Below are 26194 nucleotides of genomic sequence, written 5' to 3'. Positions count from 1 at the left end.
GTATACTTTCCCTCAGGACTGTGAAACTTATCAATCCTATGAATAGTTAACGTTTTATACACCAGTGTAGAACTTTTCAGCACTTTTGAAAATGAAACCCGGGGAAAAAAAAAAAAAAAAAAAAAAAGCCGCTGCACATTTTCGTATTATGAAAGTATAAATTCGAATTCCACCAGACACAGCATGTTAGTTTCCAAAGCATTGAAATCAAGATCGTGATGTGCTGTTGTAGACCAACCATAGCTCATGTCACGTGATCTCACCAACCGATGACGGCAGGTATTCAGAGCTTAGGCTATGTGATGTAGTCAGTCAATAGCAACATCACTGTTAAGTAGCGTGAACACAAATAGGAAAAGTTTATGGCTTAAACTGATATACATAGTGTACATACAGTATACATATAATATTGCTTATTTTGTGTGTGTGTGTGTGTGTGTGTGTTACACTTTAAGATACATCACACAAATGTGCCAGTAAAATTTTAAATAGTGAATAAATGTCTGGTCTTCTGGGCTCAAAAATGTCTAAGTGGCTGGTCCTCAAACTGTTACGTTTTAAATGAGAGTCAAATGCTCTGAGACTTAAGCAATTCATCCAACATTCTGACAAGTAACATAATTCATCCGGAGTAACAGGAAATTTACTTTGAATTAACGCTTCTCAAACAACCATTTGTAATATTTTCCTGCCACCTGTCAGAAACAGGTTCGTTTCAGCAGCTGCCATAGTGTGTCAGAAAACAGGCATTCCTGTGCGTGTGCAGCTACGATGATTTAGGAAGCCCATATGTTCGTACCAACTTACATTGTGTCAAAAAAGAAACAGAACATTAGAGGCTACTCCAAGAGCACTGGAATTTGGTAAGCTATACTAAAACGCATAACGCAGCTTAAAGTGCAACTTCGTATGTCCAGATACGCAGTGAAGTAGGCCCCAACCTGATCTTAAGCTTTTCAGTGAGGTTTTCAGGACGTAAATTTTATTGGAGTACCACTATTGTTTTATTTCATGTTAGGTTCTTTATTATGGCTTAATGCCATACTTGCCAGAAGATGAAAATGTGCATTTTAAATACAGTGAACAGTTGAAACTAGCCTACAGTTTGGACTGAAATATTTCGTTTCAAATAAATTGACTGCCTTTGCAGAAAAGATTAATAAAATCTGATTTTCTTTAGCAAACTGACAAAAATAGCTTCATTGTTCTGCGAGGTGCTTAATGCATGACAGCCAAAAACATGGAAATAAAATAAAATCAGAAAACAAACTAATAACAATTTTAGCCTTTCATAATTATGTGAATGCATTTTAATTCACTTCAAGCTCCCAGCCACAAAACTCCATTTTGTTTTCATTGACGTGCGAGCTTTGAATGAAGAGGAAACAGCAAAATCAGTAACAACCACACTTCAAGTAGCCAGAAATGGGAGACAGTACTGCTCATACGTGACGCAGCTATGCATGCATGTGACCCCACTGGAAAGTGCTCAAATGAACCTAATGCAAACAATTTTGACTTCACGCTCATGGTAAGCAGTTTGTTGTTATGATGAATTGCAAACTTTTCATCCTAAAGCCTTTGACACATTTTGCTGTTGACAGATGTTAGTGTGTCAGTTCTTACAAGCCAAAGTTACAAAAAGTTAACTGAAAACTACAACACTGAAAAATTCTCAGAATTCTAAAAAATTCCTGGCTTTTTCCAGTTTTCTCCTGGATGAAAAAAATTCTGGGTTTTTTCCCAGACTGCCCAGTTGTCCTGGGGCATATACACCCTGTCCTGTATTAAGGCAGAAGAGGTTATGTTGATTAAGAAGGTCAGCCAAGAGGGCACCTCTCCGACAGGTTCTGGGAGATCCCAAAAGGGGATGAAGCGCAGTCAAGTCACCTAACAGCAGAAATGGGTGAGGTAGCTGCCAAATAAACTGGAGGAAGTCTGCCCTGGTGACATCGAATGATGGAGGGATATAAATGGTGCAAAGGAAAAATGTCAGGTGAGGAAGGAAAAGGCGAACTGCAACAGCTTGTAGATGGGTAATTTGGGGGGGGGTGTATGTGTGTGTGTGTGTGTGTGTGTGTGTGTGTGTGTTTGTAAAATGTGGGCGAGCCAGTCACCCTGTGAAGAAATTAAAACCCTCTCCCTAAAATCTTGGTAAAAACACTGGACAAGTCACAGAACATTAAAATTCTAACCACAATCGTCTGATTATTACCTAAAAGAGATGGCAGATCTGCCGGCAAGTCAGCCGCGGCCCACTGGTCAGAAAATAAAATGCAGTACGATAAAACATGGTGCACAGTGACCTGGATGCCACAAGTGCCACACACTGGAGGGTCCTCTCGCCAGAGCACCAGAGCAGGAAGCCATGCGTCATAGGACTGTGGCCTATCCAAAGCCGAGTGAGGAGAACCTCGTCCCATCTACGTGGCTGAAAGGAAGTAGACCAAACACGCATTGTGGGCTTGACGAACCAGAGCTTATTGTCAGTCACTTCCAGCCACTCATCCTCCCACCTATGCAAGACTCTTGACCTCAACAGCGAGGTGAGAGTGTGCAGGGGGATGGCCCACTGAAATACTTGCAGATCGAGACACGCCTCCTTGACTGGGAGATCTGTCCTTTTGTAATCAGGGAGATGGGTTGACTATGAATGTCATCCCATATGAACAGCATGGCTGCCCCATTAGATGGAATGCCAACCTAAGGGGGAAGGTCAAAATGGACCGGAAAAAAATGCGAAAGCTCAAAGTGGTTGTGAGGACACACTTTTGTTTCCTGAAGGCAGAGTGCAAGGGGATGCTGTGCTTCTAAAAGCAGCCATAAATCCTCTTTGTGGGATCGAAGACTGCGAACATTCCATTGGAGGAGAGTCATGATGAGGAAAAAATGACAGGGTGTCACTTTGGTGTCAGCTGAGTACCAGCTTGTGAAGACTCACTGCTACAGGGCACAGAGGCAGGAGGATCCTGCTCCATGAGGTCCTCAGAAGCACCAGCTTTCTTGTGCTGTCAGTCTGTGGAGTCCAATGCAGAAAATGATTGGTGGTGTGCACCGGTAACACAGAGGCCAGGCAGGCGAAGGTATTATCACATGGCGACACCGTCGAAGAGGACCTTTGAGTCAGCGAAGGAGAAGACTTCTTCGAGCCTTTCCAGCTAGCAGAGGAAGACTCCAGTTTTGGATGGTTGGAGGGACGTAGGAAGTCTTCACAGGAGTACTCCTCCAGTCCTTCCTGGCCTGCTGGTTGTGTAGCTAGTGGCTTCGCCCCTTGAAGTGAGAGTTTGATTGCCTGTTGCACAGCTGGATGAGGGGATGGCGATGCTACCTTGACACTGAGTGATTTCACAACCTCAGAGCTGAATCTGAGGTCACATGTCTGCGTGGCCATGTCCTTCAAGGATAGAGATGTAGCAAGAACAGAACTATAAGGGCCAGACAGTAGAACACAGGGTTTGCAACTAGCAAATAACTTGCGAATGACTGGGTAAGACACTTTTTCTTTTACTCGGATCTCCTGGATAGCTCAATCATCAAGATAATCAGGCCAATCTCGAAAGGAGGTGGCATGGCCACCATTACAGTTGATACAGTAGGGAGGAGGCAGCAGACAATCATCCTTGTGTGCATCCCTACCACATGTTACACATTTGGCTGTGTGTTGATAAGACATTCTAGTGTGGTTGAAACAATGACAATGGTAGCAGCACATTGTGTTTGTAATGTACACTTGGACTGTGACAATTTCATAGCCTGCTTTCATCTTGGACAGAAGCACCACTCTATCAAAGGTGAGAAAAGAGTGTGTGTGGGCACTAAGGAGGACTCTACCATTTTCATCACCCGATGGACGGTAACGACACCCTGATCAGAGAGGTATGACTCGATTTCGGCCTGTCAGACCGTTTAGCAGCCTAGTGTAAAAACACCACAGGAAGAATTCAAAGTTCCATGTGCCTCAACGTGAACAGGGTAGCCAGGGAGAAGCAAGGCAGCCAGCAGTTGTTGTGCTTTAGAATCGGAAGTAGTCTCCAAAAGCAAAGTGCCATTCTGTGAACGAGAGTAGGATTTCACAGAACCAGCAATTCTGAATAATAAACGGATTTACCATTGCAAAGGACTGACCATTTTCAGTACGTGAAACCATAAGGAACTGTGGTGCAGCTGAAAGGGTCTTTGAATCGTTAGCCTCATTCTGTTTATGTTTCAGATGTTGATTGTGAAGATGGTTGGCACATTGCGAGAAAATCCACCATGATTGCCAGCATCTCCGATGGCGTGCTCCTTCCAACTGGGGGGCCCCTTCACAAGGGGGTGCACCTGCCTTAGGTGATTGTTCACATCTCAGGTCACACTTCCCGAACACCTGACAGAGGGACCAATCAGCAATTTGGGAAGGTAGGAGCTCTGGCAATCACCCCTCCCTGGGCCTGACCTGTACCAGGAGGCACATGAGAAACCTACCTGTTCAACCCAGGACTGGGAATTATGCATTACCCAGTCACCTGTTACGCATCAGATGCATGGGCTGACCTTCAGGAGCTCACAGGGAGAAAGAAGAAAAAGAGGAACCTCAAACACCAAAGCGGAGGAAGGAGAGAAGTAGGGAAACAACGAACAGAAAAGGGGACGATAAATTCTTATGTCAGCAATGGACAATGTGGAACATTCCAATTAACAACCCAGACATGTTCCCCAAGAGAGAGGAAAAAGAACAGCAAGAAGACAGACATGCAGCATGGAAGGTAAAATATGCTGCAAAGGCTGGGGACCCTTGGTAGCCAAGTACGAATCCACCAAACAGTGGCAAGCCCTCTGGGGGAATGGATAATCTGAGAGGAAGCAGTAAAGGTGCTGCAAGATGACATCACTGAACCTTCCGAGAGCTCTTGATCCCCTCCTGTAGTCCTTGTGAAGATGAAGAGCAAATTCCATTTTCAAGCTGACTACCCCTGATACAACAATATCATGAATAAAGGTGTCTATGCACTGCTGTGCATTAATCATACCCTAAACTGCTTGAAAGGAGCCTAATATTTTTGAACTATGGACATACAAACAGGCTACTGGCAGACTGAAGTTCACGGGGCTGGCTGGGAAAATATTGCTTTCATAGCTCCTGACAGCCTCTATGAGTTCAAAGTTATGTCATTTTATCTGTTTAACATTCCAGTCTCCTTCAAGCATGTGATGGACAACCTACTTCGACACTTTAAATACACACTGTATCTTTGCTATCTGGATGACACTGTCAGTTTTTCTAAGACATTTGAACACTGAAGCCATCTGACAACCGTTTTGAAGTTTGTTCAGACTGCAGGCCACTGCTTGAATCTGAGAAAGTGCATCTTCCCCATTTAAGAAATAAAAATATTGGAGCATCTAGTGAATGGTGGTGGAGTCCATCCTCATCCAGAGAAAATAAGAACAGTTACAGATTTTCTGACTCCTTGACACATTTTTAACATTAGAAGTTTTCTTGGAATGTGTTGCATTATTGGAGATTTGTAAATGATCTCCATACCAAGGCATGTCCCTTGCAGAAACTATTGCAGTGGTAGACAAAATTTTCCTAGAAAAAGGTAAAAGAAAGATATTTGCTTGTCCTTAGGAATGTACTAACACCTCCTCCAGTCCTAGCATTGTATGATGAGAATGGCAAGACAGAACTATACACGGACATTAGCAATTACGAGGTAGGTGCACTTCTAGAACAAATTGAGAAAGTGCTGAAAAGGTGATAGCTTATGCTTCCAGAGCTCTCTCCAAGTCTGAGATGAAGTATGTCACAACCAAGAAAGAGGGCCTTGCAGTTATTTCGGCCCCCAACAAGTCTCAGCCATATTTATTTGGTACACCATTCACTGTTGTGACGGACCACCACACTCTATGCATACTGAGTAGCGAGATGGGAAGCAAGGATTCAGGAATGTGACACCACAGTGGTATAAAAAAGTGGATACAAACAGCAGAACACAGCAGTGTGGATGAAAACTCTGTCACCACTGCATTAAATGACACTGTTACTGAACAGAGGGAAGGTCCGGCACTGCTGAAAATTGCAGAAGCTTTGAAGGATGAGAAACTAATCAAAGGAGAATCCCAGTTAACAAACTTAACACTGTATACAGGTAACTAGATACACTGGGGTGCAAATGGTTGCTCGTCAGCCCAGTTCATCATGGCCAACCATCACAAAATATATTTCCACAATACTTCACCACATGGTCAACTGGGATTTTTGAAGACTCTAGATAGAATGAGATGCAGGTATCACTGGGCTGGTCTCTACTGATCCATTAGACACTTTGTGAGTCACTGTAAGGATTGCCAGCAACAGATGAATATGAAGCAATTACCTCCAGGGCATCTGGTACCAATTCCCCTGCAGCAGCAGCATTCCACCAAACTGGAACTGACCACATGAAGTAGAAAAATGGGAATCAATGGAAAATAGTCTGCACTACCTACCTCAAGTGCTATGCTGTCACCAAAGCTGTGCTGACTTCTGAAACTCCAAAAATAGCAAGTTTCTTCTAGAAGATACTATTTTGAAGCACCAAGCACACTGTGTGATGATCTCTGATTGTGAAAAAGTTTTCCAGTCAAGACTAGTATCGGAGGTCATTTTATGTTGCAACATCAGCCACAGGATGACAACTGCTTACCATCCACAGACAAATTACCCCACAAAACACATTTAATTAGAAGTTCATAGATAAGCTCTTGATGTACTTTGATATTGAAATAGAGACTGGAATAAAATATGACCTATTGTGATATTCACGTATAACACAATGGAGCAAGACACTATCCACCTTCACACTGTTCTTTCTGCTCCATGGTTACCAGGTCGAAACTAAAATGGATACCCATGTCCTCTGTATGAAGCACTACTACAGAGCTGAGGGCAGATCGAGGATGGAGGTTTCTCATTCAAGGAAGCTGACGACTCACTTGAGACTGAAGCATTGATGGAGGCTACCTTTGATGGTCATTGTAGAGAAGAGTATGTGACAACATGACCAGAATGCGAGGATCTGCCACTGCTGGCGTATAAAGGACCACTGGCGAGATCCAGATCCAGGGTACTGTAGTCAGCTCCAATGAGAACTTCTGAAAATGCGGGTTGCTGTTCCTCTTGGAGATGGAGCAATGTTGTGAGCTGTGCTGCATGCAGTGTGGCAAAGTGGTCCATCATTGACTGGCATGCTGAATGTCTTCAGTTCAAACCCAACCACCAGTAATTATTTGTTCTTAATATTTATCATTTCTGGATGGTTTCCATAATAGATTATGTCTGTAGTGCCTGTATATTCAAAGTCTGTAAAAATAGCAACACCCTAACACCCTCCATTCAGTTCTGTTCTGTTCTTTTCTGTTCTGGCTGTATGTTCAGAATAAATGTGCTCTCAGTGCTAAGTGTTGCATTTCATTGACAACTCTGGTTTGAGATTTGGATTTGACTGTGGTTATATTGTGGTAATACTTTCAGTGGGATACAGATTCACAGAATGAATGGGGGATAAGGAAGCAAACGACATGCAATTACTTGTAACTAGCCACTGGAGGCTACAGGCTGCTCACAGCAGACTACTAAAAAAATACCTCTGAGTATATGCTTGATTTTTGTCAGTGGAGCTTATGTTTGCTCTGCAGAAATAAAACTAAACGTGCAGAGAATGTTCTAAGCAAAAAGTTGCAACTGCTTCTGATTAGGAAATACTGACAGTAAAGAAATCCCCTGACACATGGTCTTATCAAGATTTGACATGTCAAACTTAAAAGCACTACATTTTTTTTTTGAAGCAATTAGTAAAGTAACCAGTTTCAGTTGTTGAAGAACTGTCTTCAGATCACAGCTCCTCTTAAAACAATGACCACAAACAAAAAGCTAGAAAAGAATGTTGTGATTTTGTAAATGCTATTTTCATAGATGCAGACAGTACTGTGGAAGGCAACTGCACCTGACATGATGTTCCAAAGACCAGGAAGGTCAAAGAAGAATTAACTTGCGTAATACTGAAAACAATGAAACAATTATCTAATGTGCAGGGCAGCACAAGATCCTCTACTGACAGTTGGTGTTCAATGCTCACCACCACCACCACCACCACCAGCAGCAGCAGCAGCAGCAGCAGACATCACATTCCCAGCAAATCAATGACCCACTTGGCAGAAACTCACAATACTTAACAAATTTTTTGGTACCACATCTCACGGTAAGACAATATACGGCACCACTTACTCCATTCTTGCATTTTTCAAATTCTATGCTACACCATTCATACCCTGAAAAACAAATCTCTTGAACTTGGAAGTTGCAGTAAATGTCACCACCACTGACTGCAAGTGTGTTCAGAGCAGCAGGAATTTTGACCAAAGTAATGTTAACATAAATATATATGTTTTGACAAGTCATTTTTGGAGAAGAATGTGATAAATGGATGTACAGCAATTTTTCTTAAATACAGCTTAGAAGGTAACTGAAAGAGTAAAAGTGTTGAGTTCTGAAAATATTTTTGAAGCAGCAGCTCTTTAACTGCATGAAGATATTCAGAACAATATATAAATGATATGATGGGAGTATGGAAACATTCACCCACACATGAGAAGCTTTGTTGAACAATGTATTTATCTGGAGAGAGAGAGAGAGAGAGGGAGAGAGGGAGAGAGTGAGAGAGAGAGAGAGAGAGAGAGAGAGAGAGGACGGACACACACACACACACACACACACACACATACACACTGTAATTGTCTGTGGGACTTCACAGTATGAATGAAATTGCAGCAAAAGAGCAGTTGCCGATTCCTTGCTTACATTTAACATATTTTCTCTCGCAAATGGCCACTGATGAATAACAAATAGAGCAAAAAGTCTGACATACAACCTTTTTTTTTCAAATCTAGACAACACAGAAATAAAAATAATTAATACAGATTTAATGACAATATTATGAAAATACAAATATTATGAAAATTTTCATAATATTGGCATTATTCCATACTAGATTTTCCACTGTTTACTTAAAGATTTAAGCTGTCAGACCACAATATGGAAAATTATGCAAATTTTCTGGCCAGGTGTGCTGTCACAAATGAGTACCACCAATGCTTACAAGTTTGGCTTTTCAAACAAACTGGTCAGAATCTAATAATGTGGAATCACTAAATCCAATACCTGTAATACAGGGAACCTTAAGAGAATGTTTATATGTAAAAAGATCTCTGTGCATGAGCAACAAATCGGAGGAAAGTGAGGGGGGTATGATCATGGTTTGCTTGGTCTTTAGAAATTCGGTTGATATGGAGTGCTTCTTGAGATTGGACCCGCATTCTGTGTGCAAGAATTTTACAAAAACGGTGATTCGGTGACTGTAGCATGGATGAAATTTTGCAGTGATCGCGGACTGAATAATGTATACGAGGCTCCAAGTTTTCCCCTTATTTGGAAATGGATCAAAAAATTTGAGGAAACTGGTTCTCAACACTGGCCAAGGTGATCAACAATGGGTGAATCTGTGGAGCGTGTAAACCGATCTGTTTGTGATGATCCTAATCTCTGCATTCATAAGCATGCAAGCTTTTTAAATGTGCATAAATTATCACTGCAGCGAATTCTGCAAAAACACCTTAAACTGCACTTTTACAAAATCCAACTGCTACTAAAATTAAAGCCTCAGGATGCCAGACACAGAGTGCCCTTCATTTATCATCATCTTTTCTGACAGCTCATTTTCACCTGAATAATCTTGTCAATAAGCAAAATTGCCACTACTGAAGTGGCTTGAATGCTCAACTGAAGCATGAGAAACCCCTTAATTCATCAAAAGTTACTGTATGGGCTGGGGTGTTGGTTCGAGGAATAATTGGTCCATACTTTTTTGAGGACGAGAGCAGCCGTGCAGTTACAGTGAATTCAGAATGGTATGTGACAATGTTAAATGACTTTTTGGTGCCTGATGTGTGAAACTATCCTGGTTATAACCAAAGAACATTGTTTTAGCAAGACATAGCCACGGCACACATGTCCAGTGCGTCTATACTGTGAGTTTGTAAGGTTTTCCCTGGTAAATTGATCTCCAGGAGGGGACTTTACACAGTCCAGATTTGTGCCCCATGGATTGTTTCTTATGGGTATATGTCAAATCTAGAGTGCATGTCAATAATCAAACTTCTCAGGAGCAATTCAAAGTAAACATTCATAGCAAAGTGGCAACCATCCCAGAGTCTTCAAGCCCAGATGTCAAGCAAAATTTTGTTCATCATTTAAATGAGTGCCATAGCCATTCTGACCAGGGGTGTGGGTGGAAACATATTCCTCAGGGCTAACAACTGTGAGTAGTATCTTTAGGAGATTTGTCCCCCTGCCTCAAGAAGCAGCCAACAAGGGTGACACACTTTGTTAGAGATTTTACCCCAGAGAGCACCCAGTCGACCATTTCCAAGGAAATGAAAAATAGCCATTAAGATTCTGGGGGCCTATGACATCATACAAAGAATGATGTTGCAGGATTCTGAAACCTGCCTTAAACAACAAACCCAAAAATCAAACTCACCCAGCCACTTTTAATGTCAATTCACTCTTACAAACAGGAAAACTTAAAAACTTTAATAAATTTGGTAAGGGAAAAAATATAACATAACAGCTCTGCAACAAACAAGATTTACTGATGAATATCCTTTCAAATCAGAAGGATTCAGGACATTTAAGGGGACACCAGCAAAAAGACTTATGATGAATGACCCCAATTTGGAACAGGTTTCACGGTAAACAAAAGCAAATTAAACTCAATAACAGAATTTAAATAAATTAACGAAAGACTTTCCACACTAACATTTCAACTGTCAAACAAAGCTTATACTATTTTAACATTATAAAAAGGAAAGTTGCTACTCACCATATAGCGGAGATGCTGAGTCACAGGTAGACACAACAAAGACTGTCACAAATAAAGCTTTCAGCCAGTAAGGTCTTCATCAAAAATAGACCACACACACACACACACACACACACACACACACACACACACACACACACACACACTCAGACAACTGAAGCCTGAACTTTAGTTGTGGTTATCTGCGACTCAGCATCTCCGCTATATGGTGAGTAGTAACTTTCCTTTTCATAATATAATCATCCTGGATTTTCCATTGTTTGACTTCTACTATTTTAAATACACATGCACCAACAACTAAGAGAAACAGAACACAGACAAAGCAAACAAAAATTTTGGCAAAATATGTCGAACACCCTACATCACATCCCATTGAAAAACACAGTGTTACTACTTGGAGACTTTAATGCACAAATTGGCAAATAATGTCAGTACAGATCAACAGTAGTAGAAAAATTCCCTGCACATAAAAGAACCAATGTAAATGGGGAAAGACTATGCATGAAGGATAACATAGTACTGAAATTCATCAAAAAACTTCCTAGAGAACAAACTACATGGGTAGTTCCAAATACGATTAGTGGTGAAAAACAACTTAATCACAATGCTATCAGTAGCCAATGCAAAAGTTGCCAAATGTGTTGGTTTAGTTTCAGATCCACCATCCATCATATTCAAGATCAGACCATTACTTCAAAAGAAAATTAACACAAAAAGTTAGGCATACAGAAGTTATCTAAAAAAAATATTACAAAATACAGCTAGAAAAATATCTAAACCATGAGGCAACGACCTTGCCGCAGTGGCTACACCGGTTCCCGTGAGATCACCGAAGTTAAGCACTGTTGGGCGTGGCCAGCGCTTGGATGGGTGACCATCCAGCCGCCATGCGCTGTTGCCATTTTTCAGGGTGCACTCAGCCTCGTGATGCCAATTGAGGAGCTACTCGACCGAATAGTAGCGGCTCCGGTCAAAGAAAACCATCATAACGACCGGGAGAGCGGTGTGCTGACCACACGCCCCTCCTATCCGCATCCTCTCCTGAGGATGACACGGCGGTCGGATGGTCCCGATGGGCCACTTGTGGCCTGAAGACGGAGTGCTAAATGAAACCATGCCTTTTAAAAAGAAATGGAAACATGCTTGGTGGAATAAAGATTGTGATGAGTTAATTATAAAAAGACAACAAGCTTGGAACATCTGGAATGCAAATAAAAATGATAAGAACACAAAAAAAATTATAGAAGCAAGGAAACTTGCATCAAAAGGTCTCAAAAAGGTCAGAGTGCAATGTATAAAAGATCAATTAGTGTCAACTGAGTCACACTTAAACCAGAACAAGACAAGGCAGTTTTAGAAAACGTTCAAAAAAGAAACACACACCACAAAGTTTACAATTTATAAATCCAAAAACAAATAACATTGCATATAACAGCACAGAGAAATGCAGAATACTTACTGACAACTTCAAAGAACCACACAACTGTGATCTACTAAGAGAAGAATTTAATTTGGTAATGTAATCCAAACACAACCAGACACAAAGCCACCAACATCAGAGGAAATCAGAGATATCATGAAATAACTTAAAAATAACAAAACATCAGAAGACAATTTAGTTCCTGAATTTCGGAAACAAACTAGTGTCAACATTATTCTCTGTATAATACAAACCATTAATAAAATTTGCGCAACAAACAGCTTACCATCAGTATGGACATTAATATTAATCCATCCACAACATAAGAAAGGAAAGCCAACTGATACTACAATTACAGAGGGATCTCCATCTTGCCAGTAACATATCAGATCCTGACCATAGCACTTTTAAAGACAGCTGAAGGAATAGCTAGTAGAATATCATGCAGGATTTAGGTAGGGGAGGTCTTGCACAGAGCAAATACTAAATCTAACAAACTTAATAGAAAATGAGGAAAACCAGAAACTTGAAATAAGAGACAACTTTCATAGATTTTAAAAAACCATATGACTCAACTGATAGAAATGCACTAGTCAACATTACACAGGAATTTGGACTCGACAATAAAACAACAGAGATGATTAAAGAAACTTTAACAAACATAACATAAAAAGTAAAATTTATGGGGGAACTGTCAAACACTTTTGAAATAAAATCAGCAGTAAGACAGGGAGATGGTTTATCACATCTACTTTTTAAACGCACATTAGAGAGTGGAGAAAATATGTCAATACTAAGGGTGTTCACCGAGGAAGAAACCAAAATAAAATCACCACAGATTGTCCAGCTTTTGCAGATGAAATGGCTTTAATTACTGACTCACTGGATAGTGACAAAGAACATGTTGCAGAACTACAGCAACAAGCAGACAAAACAGGACTTAAAGTATCATTCAAAAAACATATTTCATGACAAACAGCAATCTTAAAATTCATAACAACACGCTATCTAAAACCAACTATTTTAAATCCCAAGAGAATGGAAAACAAGCAACACAAAACAAAAGATAGCCAGAGAAAATTAACACATAAAATGGATAAAACATTCCAAATGACAAAAAATATGTATAACAAAAAAAAAAACTTTGTCCTTGAACACAAACGTAAGAAATTGATAAGGCCTGGAACACTGTATGCAGCAGAAATACCAAAACTAACAAGATTTGGGAATCTCGAAAAACTGGAAAAAGTTGAAAAGAACAATTCTAAGGCAAAAATGGTTCAAATGGCTCTGAGCACTATGGGACTTAACATCTGTGGTCATCAGTCCCCTAGAACTTAGAACTACTTAAACCTAACTAACCTAAGGACATCACACACGTCCATGCCCGAGGCAGGATTCGAACCTGCGACCGTAGCAGTCCCGCGGTTCCGGACTGAGCGCCTAGAACCACGAGACCACCGCGGCCGGCAATTCTAAGGCAAATACTGGGATCTAGAAGTAACAGTACTGTAGAATACAAATTAAGCTCAAACAGAAAAAACTCTATTTGAAAATGGAAAAGATAACTGATGAAATGAGGAAAAGAAAACTATAGTCCTATGGACACACATACCGAACAGATAACAACACACTAACCAAGTAGATCTTCAATTTATTATACAGCTACAAATCCAAACCCAAATGGCTCACCGAAATTGACAAAGTGATGAAAAACAGAGGAAATAGAACGGACACAATAGATAACAGAATACTTTTTAGAAAAGCAACACAAAAAGTAGGATTTCAGGAAAGAAAGAGGTATGCAAAAGGAAGAAAGTGGACCCAGGAAAAAAAAGAATGACACTCTGAAAGGATGCAGGAAGTGTGGGAGCAATGAAAATTAAACTCAAAGAACAAAACCAAATTTCATTGACCATGCCCTCCAAAAGGATTATTCGAATAAATAACTACATACATAAATATTAATCTGGAGAAAAACTATCTACATGATTTTCAGCAATTAGAAACAGGAATACATGCATGTAAGAAAACATGGATGTATTTGTGGATGAAAAAGGCCTGGAAGTATTACCTCCAGTTATGTTTTCAGCTACAACAACAGACCGCGAATTAAACTGACAATAGCAGATAAACACTGTTTACAATAAGTTAAAACAGTAATGTCTGTAATGAAAAGGCTGGCTTAGTGTGCACTGTCATGAATATCTTAAGCCATATATGCAACATGGAATCACACAACAGAGGGAACTTCGTCAGAGAAATGAAAAGAGTATTTACATTATAGGAAAAAATTACAGAAAAAATGACTTTGGAAGAGAAGCTGAAAGAATCTTTTAGTAATCGTTTTAAGGATATTAAAATTTCATCATTTCCATCACTGTATTCAAGACCATTGTGGTTGTCATTACGAAATCCCACTGTTCATCCTGTAAGAAACGGAACTTCAAACAACTGTGGAGTCTTTCACACGGACTACAGACCTTTGAAAAAATGAGCTCAATATTCCAGTAACATATTAAAACAAGCATTACCAACTGAATTCAAATGCCTCAAAACTCAGAACTGATCTTTCCCTGCAACCCTAAAAAATTTTATGATATAGGAAGAACCCCGTAGTGTGGCAGAGTGTGTAACCAGAGAATGAGCCAAATTTGCTTGTTTACCCTGTGAATAACAAATCTCACATACCACATTAAAAGAAAATGAACAATCATTAGACCTAGCTGTATCACTTATATACAATCGAAGACAATGTCACAAAATTGTATTTTTTAAACCTCTGTATTGTAAATTATTATGAACTGTGTTGTGTAGTGTATTGAAAGTATTATATAAGTCAGCGTTATAAGTTGTAATGTATGTAGTGTGTAAGCTATTTTATGTACACATTGTCTAGATCATAAGCATGGTGCACAATAGGTGTAAAAGCATATGACTATAGACAGAGATGCTGGATGAAACGAGTTTAGCTATCAAGAGAGTATTGTCTTTCACAAAACACAAAGAAATTCTGGTCATATGTAAATGCTCTTAGCGAATGAGACAGGAACTTAAATTTGGCAAAAGCCGAACTCCATTTTCAAATGTTCCTTTACAAAGGAAAATCTAGAAAAATTACCAATTTAATCCTTGTACCAATGAAAATACAAGTGAAATGTGTGTTAATGTCAGTTGCTTTCAGGAACAGCTGAAATTGTGACAAATGAACAAAGCTCCTGGGCCCGATGGAGTCCCTAACAGATTTTATACTGAATTTGCAGCTGAATTAGCTCCTCTTCTAACTATAATCCAATCTACATCATTGAACACGAAACTGTGCCAAGTACGTGGAAGAATGCACAGGTCACATGCTTTTACAAGGTTAGTAGAAGCAACCAACCAACCAAACTACTGCCCACTATGCTGGACTCTGAATTGTTATAGAATCTTACAATATATTCTCAGCTCAAACATAATGCGTATCCAAGATGAGCCACGAAGTTTCACAATGCACTATCTTGAACAGAATGATCTCTTCTGTGCTAACTACTCTACGTTATCAAAAGTATCCGGACATCTGGCTGAAAATGATACACAAGTTCATGGCGCCCTCCATCAGTAATGCTGGAATTCACTATGGTGTTGGCTCACCCTTAGCCTTGATGACAGTTTCCACTCTCGCAGGCAAATGTTCAATCTGATGCTGGAAGGTTTCTTGCCGAATGGCAGCCCATTCATCAGGGAGCGCTGCAGTGGGGAGAGGTATTGATGTTGGTTGGCGAGGCCTGGCATGAAGTTGGCATTCCAAAACATCCAAAAGGTGTTCTGCAGGATTCAGGTCAGGACTCTGTGGAGGCCAGTCCATTACAGGGATGTTATAGTTGTGTAAGCACTCCGCCACAGGCTGTGCATTATGAACAGGTGCTCGATCGTCTTGAAAGATGCAATCACCATCCCCGAATTGCTCTTCAACTGTGGGGAGCAAGAATGTGCTTAAAACATCAATGTAGGCCTGTGCTGTGATAATGCCATGCAAAACAACGAGGGGTGCAAGCCTCCTCCATGAAAAACATGACCACACCATAACACCACCACCTCCGAATTTTACTGTTGGCACTACACAAGCTGGCAGATGATGTTCACCAGGCATTCACCATACCCAAACCCTGCCATCGGATCATCACATTGTGTGCCGTGATTCATCACTCCACACAACATTTTTCCACTGTTCAATCATTCAATGTTTACGTTCCTTACACCAAGCAAGGCGTCATTTGGCATTTACCGGTGTGATGTGTGGCTTATGAACAGCTGCTTGGCCATGAAATCCAAGTTTTCTCACCTCCCGCCTAACTGTCACAGTATTTGCAGTGGATCCTGATGCAGTTTGGAATTCCTGTGTGACGGTCTGGATAGGTGTCTGCCTATTACACATTATGATCCTCTTCAACTGTCAGCGGTCTCTGTCAATCAACAGAAGAGGTCGCGCTGTACACTTTTGTGCTGTATGTGTCCCTTCACATTTCCACATCAGTACCACATTTCACTATCACATCAGAAACAGTGGACCTAGGGATGTGGAAATCTCATGTACAGACGTGTGACACAAATGACACCCAATCACCTGACCACACAAAAAATCATGAAGTTCGGCAAAGTGCCCTATTCTGCTCTCCCTCACAAAGTCTAATGACTACTGAGGTTGCTGATATGGAGTACCTGGCAGTAGGTGGCAGCATAATGAAACCAACATGAAAAACTTCCGTTTCTGGGGTGTCCAGATACTTTTGAGCATGTAGTGTAGCATGGATTCCTAGAACATTGAGCACGCAAAGTGTAACCGACATTTTTCACACACGACATAATGAAGGCTATGGATCAAGATAGTCAAGTATATGCAGTATTTATTGATTTCTGAAAAGCATTTGAATCAGTACCACATCTACACTTCTTGTCAGAAGTACTATCATATGGTGTATCAAGCAAAGTTTTTGAGTAGATCGAGTATTTTTTGGGTAGGGAGGACCATTATTTTGGATGGAGAGTCATCATATGACAGGGTAGAAGGGAAGTGTGTTGGGACCCTTGCTGTTTATGTTGTATATTAATGACCCTGCAGATAATATTAATAGTAACCTCAGACATTTTGCAGATGATGCAGCTATCTATAATGAAGTACTGCCTGAAAGAAGCTGCATAAATATTCTATAAAACATCGATAACATTTCAAAGTGGTGCAAAGATTGGTAACTTGCTTCAAATATTCAGAAATAGAAAACTGTGCACTCCACAAAATGAAAAAGCATTAACTCCCATGACTATAATATCAATGAATCATAGCTGGAATTGGCCACCTCATACAAATACTAGGGTGTAACACTTTGTAGGAATATGAAATGGAATGGTCACGTAGGCTCAAGTCATAGGTAAAGTAGGTGGTAAACTTTGGTTTATTGGTGAAATGCAGTCACTCTACAAAGCGGATTGCTTACAAATCACTCATGCAACCCATTCTACAAAAAAGGCATTTAAAGAAATTATTCTTCCTGCGTCCCATGTGTGAATGGGATGGGAAGAAACGCTAATAACTGGTATAATAGGACGTACTCCCTGCCATGCGCTTCCCAGTAGTTTGCAGAGTATAGACGAATATGTAGAAGTAGACTGATGTGCCCTAAGTACATAGCTGTACAAAACATTATTTACAGGACCAATAAAAATCACAATCACTTGTACAACTTGTACTGTACACTACAGATGGACCAATAAATGTAATACAATCAATACTTAAATCTGAAAATGCTACAGCAATAATACAGCACTTTCATTCCACAAATGAAAAGACCCTACCTATGAAGCCAACATATACAACTGACACATCTAACCGATAAACTAAAACTGGACATGACGTAGCTACAAATTAACATCATCTGAATTAGATTTGGAAGTACTGTCATATTACCCAAATAAATTTTACAGAAGTTAATTGTCACTTCATAATTGTGTATGGACACATTTGCAAGATGATAAAGTGGTTCATTATACCATTATCAAACTGCAAAAAACTTAAGTGTGCTTAAGTTTTTGTCACATATCCATGTTCCTCCAAGTAATGATGGAATGTTTCATAATTATTATTTGGCTTTAATTATGAAAGCCAGAAGCATAATCTATTTATGAACAGAGTACATGAAATACAAAATGATGAATAAATTCAAATTTGGGTTTGAAATTGTGAACATTAAACAATGTTTTATGGTAAGTCAGTAGTAAACAAACTGAGAAACTAGCAATGAAGGTTTGGCTGTTAACTGTGGTGATATTGATTGTATCGTTAAGTAGATGAAAGAGAAGGTATGGGAATGAATAGAATGACAGAGTAACAAAGGCAGCGACAAAAAGTAGGCCTTTTAAGATAATGTAAGAGTTTTTGTAGCAATGAGGAAAACAGGAAGCTTTCAAATATTAAAAGACACTTAATTGCAACAGGGTATGTGAATCAGTTCGTGCCCTCTTTCAAGTAACAACCATCTACTATGTTTAGCACATACAATTCATCAACCACAAAGTGTTAATTCCTTTAAACATTTAACTGTCTAACCTTAAGGCTGCCAAATTAGCGAAAATGATTATATTACAAGTTCAGTAGTTATTTTCAATACAGGACACACAAATCTTATGCCAGGAAGTTTGTTTTCACACATGCTCATACCTTTCTTCTTACTGAAATGTGTGAAATCGTATGTGTACTGTGTGCAATTAATACAACTGAGGAATCTACCTGAAGTGCAGTACAACATCTGCATTTTTGAAGTTTTTCAGAAATGACAGCATTTTTATTGATAGGGACGGAGATGCAACGAAAGAAAAGGTAAAATCCAGTTTGGCATACAGTTGTACTGGTGCAATCATATAATCTTCCACATGTGATGGCATTTATTAAGTTATCTTATCTGACAGGTTACAGAGCAATGAAATATAATTTTCCACCACAAGCAATATTTAGCATGAAAGGTGATATAGCAAACCACACATTAGTTTGTCATTGAACAAAGACTATAATGGTGTTCTTCAAATTGTCTCAGATTACGACAAAAATAAGGATTTTTGTGGGCACACTTTAATCAATATTTCTGGAGTAGCTAAATGTCTAAGCAGAAATGTGCTAAGGCAGCATTTGATAAAGATAGCTCATCTGTAAACTCACTCTTTCTGCCAAAATGATAATATTGTGACAGCAGTTAAGATGGGCTTCACAAAATGCATTTAAATAATAAAAAAAATAATAAAGAAAGAAAAAAATTATGAATATGGACAGTTTGAAAATTAGAACATATGAATTTTTTGTTTACCGTGCTTTGTATCACGATTCCTCCTAAGCTCTAATGCTGATGGCAATGACTGTCTTGCTCTGCTAATAATGGATGAGTCAGGAATAATAATAAGTGGTCCGTGTTGATTACATTCACCAGTATTACTATGCTCACAATCTTCACACCCTGAAATTATAAAGGTTTAGCAATAATTCTTATCATCCGGTAAAGGAACGCTTATTTTCTCTGGAATAAAGCTCTCAAGAGGAAAATTATAAAAAATTTTATACACTACAACAACCAGTTTTCAGCACTGATATAAGAAATATGTTTAAATCAACACTAAGTTACTGTGGTGCATTATTATTTCATTCACTGCAGTAAAAACTGTATCTTTTTGTGGAATAATTAAGCAATTCTGTCATAAATTGTGGATGGTACTGGAACAAAGGCTCCTATTATTTTCCGCTTAAAATGGTTTAATTAAATTTTTACCTACTTAGGAAGGGGTTCTTTTGATTAGTTGCAATGTTTAAAAAGGCAAAGTTAATAAACTGAGGCGAATTGGCCAGCAAATTAAAAACGAAGTCAAGGCCAAAGAACAATTCATGTCAACTGCAAATATCCAGTTAAAATTAATGACCAAGTTCTTTAACACGTAAGTCTTAAACACTTAATAAGTACTTTTATTTTAGAAACCTTCTTATACTCAACAGTCTTATCACTCACATAAGTTGGAGTCATCAAACATGTCATAAGGAACTTGGTAGGCAGCATCTGCAAATGTAGGTCATCATTTGATATCTAGAACAAAATACAGCAACACAGCTGCTAGATATTTAAAATACCAAATACAACTCTAACCTTGAAATGTAATCAAGGTTACTGTCTCTTCCTATATCTTTTATCAAACTGTCACAACGAAAATCGGGGGATATTCGCGAAAATAACACTCCTCTCTCTGATTTTATTCAATGCCATTGAAATGTCAAAATAAAAAGTTCGCACAACAACAAAATTTGTCAGAACTGTAGTTTTTAGAGGCAACGTCGTCATTTAGTCTTAATTGTTATAACGCCACGCACTCGCACTTCTTTCTTGAAGCACTTTAAATTTTGATGCTTTCCCTTTAAATTTGTTTTTGTTGCGTCGTAATCTCTGCACGTGAGCTCAGACAAATTTTGCTCAACTTGAAATGTCATAACTTACACGGACATGTTTTCAAATTATTGTAAGTTTATTTAAAATTGGTTCTAAAAATAATTTACAATTACAGGTACGGCAGACGTAGTTTTAATTTTTCGCATTTCCTAAAATTCGTTCCGAAATACGCAATATCGTTCCACAGACAATGCATGTGGTAGACATATTTTGAATGGTGAATCATGGGTAAAATTGAGCGCGAACCGATGGCCAAGGACTGTTTCGTGTGACGGCACCCATTTCGCCAACAGGTGGCAGTAGTTCCAAAAATGGCAATCAGCTGAGTTGTTGCAATTTATTGAGTCCCCGAATTTCGGTCCGAGTAACGCTTCGAATTCTTTCTACCGGATCTCAGATTAATTTTCGCTAGCACGACGTGTACTTCTGTTTTGAAAGTTAATCTGCCATTACTGATAAATCATAGTGGAATCTAGAAATGCATTTCTAATGTACTTTTGAGAGAGGAGACGTTAGGTTCATAGGTTGGTGCATAAAGGATTTTTGAAAATGAGTACACAGTTAAAGTCAACAGGTTTATTCAAAATAAAATTTTCTATTAAGCAACAATAAATTTAGCCATATAAATATTTATAAACAATAAAAGTTAATTGCAAAATACAGTTTATATGTGATTCCTCTTGTATAATAGTGCGTTTAAATCACAGCCGTTTTGATCTTAATACTATATCTTGCATTTTGGTAACATGGAAACTAAGTATTATTTTGTTTAATATATTTGAGCACAGTGTGTTTTAATGTCCTGATGCGCCGTAAACACGTCATGAACTAAAGTGTGCTCTCTTCAAAATAATTTTAACTTCAGAATCCCTATTATATCAATTACAAGTTTTGACAGGATCACAATTTTTTTTACATTAAATATAAATAAAATCACAAAACTATACAAATTTTAAGAAGTGTCAGAACATAACTTACAATTTTGAAGATACATTACATATTTGTCAACAGCAAATGTGCAGGGTGTTTTTATTAGTTTTACTACAAGTCACATTACTGATAATCAAAAACATGACAACATTTTTGAAACAGGTAATCAACTCTCAGGTAATTAAATATAACTGTCTTTTCAGCTTTAAGCTGATACAATGTTATTGACAGCGTGCTATTGGTAGCCAGTGATATAAAGTATGGTCTTGCTAACTGAAATATAGCTATTAAATTGTTTAATATGCTGCTGCAGGGTTGCTTTATTTCTTTGGAAATACAAGAACATTCTATTTTGCTTTTAATTCTATTTTGCTTTTAATTCTATTTATATGCACGGAAAGTTTTTAAACACTTCTTGTTGCCCTTGTATGGGTGCTTGATGAAGTTGGTACAGAAAATACCTGCACCTATCTTCTGTACCATTGAGGCACACCAACTTGAGCAGTATTGTGAAAGTTGTACATTTTATAATGGGTCCTATCCACTAACGTTGTGCATTGTGTCTGTATACTTGTAAGGAAACTGTCAGCACGGTTAGATATAAAACAAGCTAAGAAGCAAATAATTGGCCAAAATTTATCATTGGAACTCACCCCCACCCCCGGAAAAAGAGAAAAAAAAAAATCACAGAGAGACTGATCTGTAATTTAGCATGCGGTCTAGGTTAGGTTGGCAGTTGATAATTTGGTTGTGAGTTGGCAAAGCCAGTGAACGTGAAATCAGTAAAATCTGGTTGTGGTAACAAATTGTCCTGTAACAAAGCCTAATATTAATATTTGCGTCCTACTGAAATACGCTTTGGGGGGAAGGGGGGTGTCCAATATAAAACTTTTACCAAATAAGTAGTGAAACGCTTATCTACAACAGATTAATCTCTCATTTGGACAAGCTCAGCATTCTAATTTGACGAATGAAACACCTATTTTTGTATTTTTTCTGGGTCATCTTACAGCATTCAACTATTAACCTGTAAACTTCAAATGCAAAGGCTGGCAAACTGTATCATCATTCAAACGATGTGCTACTGAATGAAGGGAGAACACTAACAGTTTGAGAGAAGAGCATTTGTATTTGCAATAAGTCAGGTGGTGAACTTGTAATATTTGATCAAGTATGAGCCAATGCGAAGAGAAAGACAGGTGGGATTTAGTAGTATTGACTAGATTTTTAAGTATTATTATGCATAAGGAGCGTAATTTAAAAACATTGATAATGTCTGCCATATATTGTGCTTATTTATACTGGTAATGAAGCATCTATCACAATGTGCAGAACCTACAATCTGCATGTTGGAAACAGTAGATCATTTATAAAAGGTACTTACAGAGTTGTGTTGCTATGTAAGACACAAATTTTGAGACTCATGACAAGAAATAAGACATTTGGAAGTTTAATGTACACTAAAATCCTCTAAGAATGGTATGTGTACTCAGGTTCAATAACAATTAAAAAGAGCAATATCTTACATTAATTTCTTTTTTTCCTTTTATTGCCCATTATATTTGGAGAATAAATAGTGCAGAAGGAATATTACAATAATAAGGCTTAAACAAATCTGCATACAGATAAACACTGTCACAAATGCGAAATAGATTAGTGTCTGTAAACTCTCATACAAGTGATGGTTCTGAGCTGAGTTGAAATGTTGTAAACTGTCCTTTATTGTCTTGAGTTGTTATACTGCAAGGACTTCCTCCACAAATAAATAAAAAAAACTGAAACAATAGTCAGATCTTTGAATATTCTTCATTTGTAAGTAGTCTATTACATAAAGGGTGCATCACAAAAATAGTTGTCATTTCACTATTGGGTATACCTCAGATTTACACTTACATTTACCCACTCCACTCGACACACCCCCTCAACCCCCATCTGCCTGCTGAACTGCAGCCCTAACATTAACACAGCAAAAGGGTGACAGAAAATAAATTAAATAGTTCCTGCACCTGGATATGGAGCCCCCCCCCCCCCCCCCCCCATGCAGATTGAAGAGGCATTTGAAGCTGTACTTTATGTACTTTGCTAATTCAGAATTTACAGCTCTATTATTGTTATTAACAGAGTTGAGTCTAATTGAGGAAGGTAAGCAGTGGAGACCAATGATAATTCAACCAAAATTGTATTAACTGACTGAAAATTTTCAAGTATTTTTTGGTTTTTACATCAGACTGTCTTTAACAAGAATAAAATTTTAATACGTTTAGATGAGACATCATAATTGATTAATTAAAGTTAATCAATATCTATATTTTCCATAGAGAAATCCTGCAGACGTAAGTAGTTGTAGAATTTTATTCTTCTAAGATAAATAATTGCTAAGCAAATTGTGCTTAGTTCGAGTGATTATTGGAGACAAATGAGAGGTGGTCTCTGTCTCTCTTAGTGTTTTAGTGAAGGGTGCTTCACAAGCAGTATCATACAAAGAAGCAAAGGCACAAATTGTGTGTCAATGGAATGAAAATTTAGACCTAATTTTCAGGAACATTAGTCACCCTTAGTTACACCATCATACACTTGATTTACTTGCTGTGTGCAACGAATAAAAGTTGCTCGACGAGGCAATTCCTTTAGTTTAGCAGCACCTGTGTAGGTACAAGCAGAACGCAAACCACCCAGTATGTCCAAGACCGTTGACTCCACATCTCCTCGGTATGGCACTTCCACTGTTTTTCCTTCAGATGCTCTGCAAGTAAAGCAGTGAATAATTTTAGAAATAGAATAATGACACAACACTCCAAAATAAAAATGTAGCTCTGCCCCCCCCCCCCCCCCCCCCCCCCCACCTTCCTCATCCACATACACACACCAAGCTTTCAGAAACAAAATTTCCTCTGGAGGGGGGCTGGGCCAGAGAGAGAGAGAGGGGGGGGGGGGGAGGGGGGGGGGGAGAGAGGGGGGGGGGCGGCTTCAAATGCCAAGAGCTGTTGGTAAATGATTCCTTATTCACAACAAGAATCTTATCTTGATCAGTGCAAATGAACATCTTATGTTAAGGGACAGGCACTCCTTATTAAATTTCACACTTCTGATGCATTTTACCAATAACAGTTTTGTCCACTGAAATATTATGGTGGCAGGTTTGGCTTGGCTAGGTAAATCTCAATATATTTTCTGAAATACTCTCGTACAGTTGTTCTATGGAGCTGCTCCAGCCATACACAAAACTTTAATATTTTCTGAAGGTCGTGCCCCACAGCTCACAAGTATTTTAAAAGTGTCATATTGGAAATACGACTTTTTCAAATACTTGCAATCTGTGGGGGGAGGGGGGGGGGGCAGCATCTTCACAAATGAAGTTATTACATCAGAAAAATGAGAGGTGAAGGTTGGAAGGTATGAGAGTATTAATGGATTGAGCAGAGAAGTTACACTCAGGATCCTCGCTGCAGGATGACTCATCAACATAGAAATAATTTCTGTAACAGACAAGAAATAATTGGCACAGAGGATATAATAAAAGAAACTTCACAAAGTCAAGGTTTTTCAGAGATTGCTGAATCTATCTGAAAAGAATCAAACTGATTTCAGGCCTCGATTTGTTACTGATAAGTTCGTTGTAGGTTTACTGTACATGTCAAAAACAAAACACCAATCACAAGCAGTGGCTGGAAACTGTTGGCCCCATGTCATAAAAGATGAAGGTCTGCCAGAAATGTTTCAGCCACCATTTTGTATGATAAAAAGGGTCTCATCTTAATGTGTACCTTGCAAAGAGTAAAGTATTAACTATATAATATTACTGAAGTCTTCAGAACCAGGGATCATTCCTGAGACAAAGCTTAGGTTGCAAACGAAAATAAAATACATCCTATTCATTGTTTCTTTTTGTCTATATCAGATACTCTCTGTATTTAATTTAGAAGTTAAGGTTACAACTTACAGAACAGTAAAGGCATTGAGTCATTGGCTAACACATAAATAGGACTGAAAGCTTTGGTAGCTTTGGGCTCTGCTGCTGATGCACCTTCTGCTGTACCTAGTGCAGTGGATCTGCCCCCACAGCAGGGTGAGTGGTGGGTAGTAGGCGCTGGGTGGTAACACATTTGTGTCACTTGAGGTGGAGGGCCAATGTGGAGGCTGGGCATCTGGCTTTACCTGTTTGCCCTATAAGTGAACAGGTGGCCATTACATAAGCAGGATCTGAGCAGGCACAGGTGGGCAGGGGCTCACCAGTTATCGGGAGCTCCAATGGTAGGCACATTGGAGCCCCTTCAGAAGAGAGCATTCATGGCTAAAAGGAAGCTAATGTGCACTCGATTTGTGTACCAGGGGTCTCATCCAATATGTGGAAGCGGCCTTGCCTTTGGCTATGTAGGATGCAGTCATCTGTAAGTTGTGGCTCACATTGGCACCAATGACTCATGTCACATGGGTTCTGAGGCTACTGTCAGTTCGTAGATGGAGGTGGTGACAGCTGCTGGCGTCAC

General features: G+C 39.0%; 2 protein-coding genes across 3 annotated transcripts in view; both read right to left on the bottom strand.

Moving 5' to 3' along the window:
• The window catches only part of LOC126195700 (PR domain zinc finger protein 10-like), a 91836-nt gene extending 71053 nt beyond the window's left edge, over positions 1–20783 (bottom strand). Inside the window, exons 1-3 of the mRNA XM_049934328.1 lie at positions 20481–20783; positions 20346–20393; positions 19656–19802 (exon numbers count right to left, since the gene is read on the bottom strand). Coding sequence (XP_049790285.1) covers positions 19656–19802; positions 20346–20367 — 169 coding nt within the window. The 5' untranslated portion in view covers positions 20368–20393; positions 20481–20783. The remainder of the gene's footprint in view (positions 1–19655; positions 19803–20345; positions 20394–20480) is intronic.
• Positions 20784–23739: 2956 nt separating this feature from the next.
• The window catches only part of LOC126195079 (GMP reductase 1-like), an 80226-nt gene continuing 77771 nt past the window's right edge, over positions 23740–26194 (bottom strand). Inside the window, exon 5 of one of the 2 annotated variants that reach the window (XM_049933540.1) lies at positions 23740–24450. In XM_049933540.1, the coding sequence (XP_049789497.1) occupies positions 24252–24450 (199 nt within the window). In that variant the 3' untranslated portion in view covers positions 23740–24251. The remainder of the gene's footprint in view (positions 24451–26194) is intronic. The other variant, XM_049933539.1, reaches the window with a different exon arrangement.

The sequence above is a fragment of the Schistocerca nitens genome, chromosome 7 (assembly GCF_023898315.1).
Source record: "Schistocerca nitens isolate TAMUIC-IGC-003100 chromosome 7, iqSchNite1.1, whole genome shotgun sequence".
Taxonomy (NCBI): domain Eukaryota; kingdom Metazoa; phylum Arthropoda; class Insecta; order Orthoptera; family Acrididae; genus Schistocerca; species Schistocerca nitens.
Note: the sequence above shows the minus strand (reverse complement) of the source record. Positions and strands in the feature narration are given on the sequence as shown.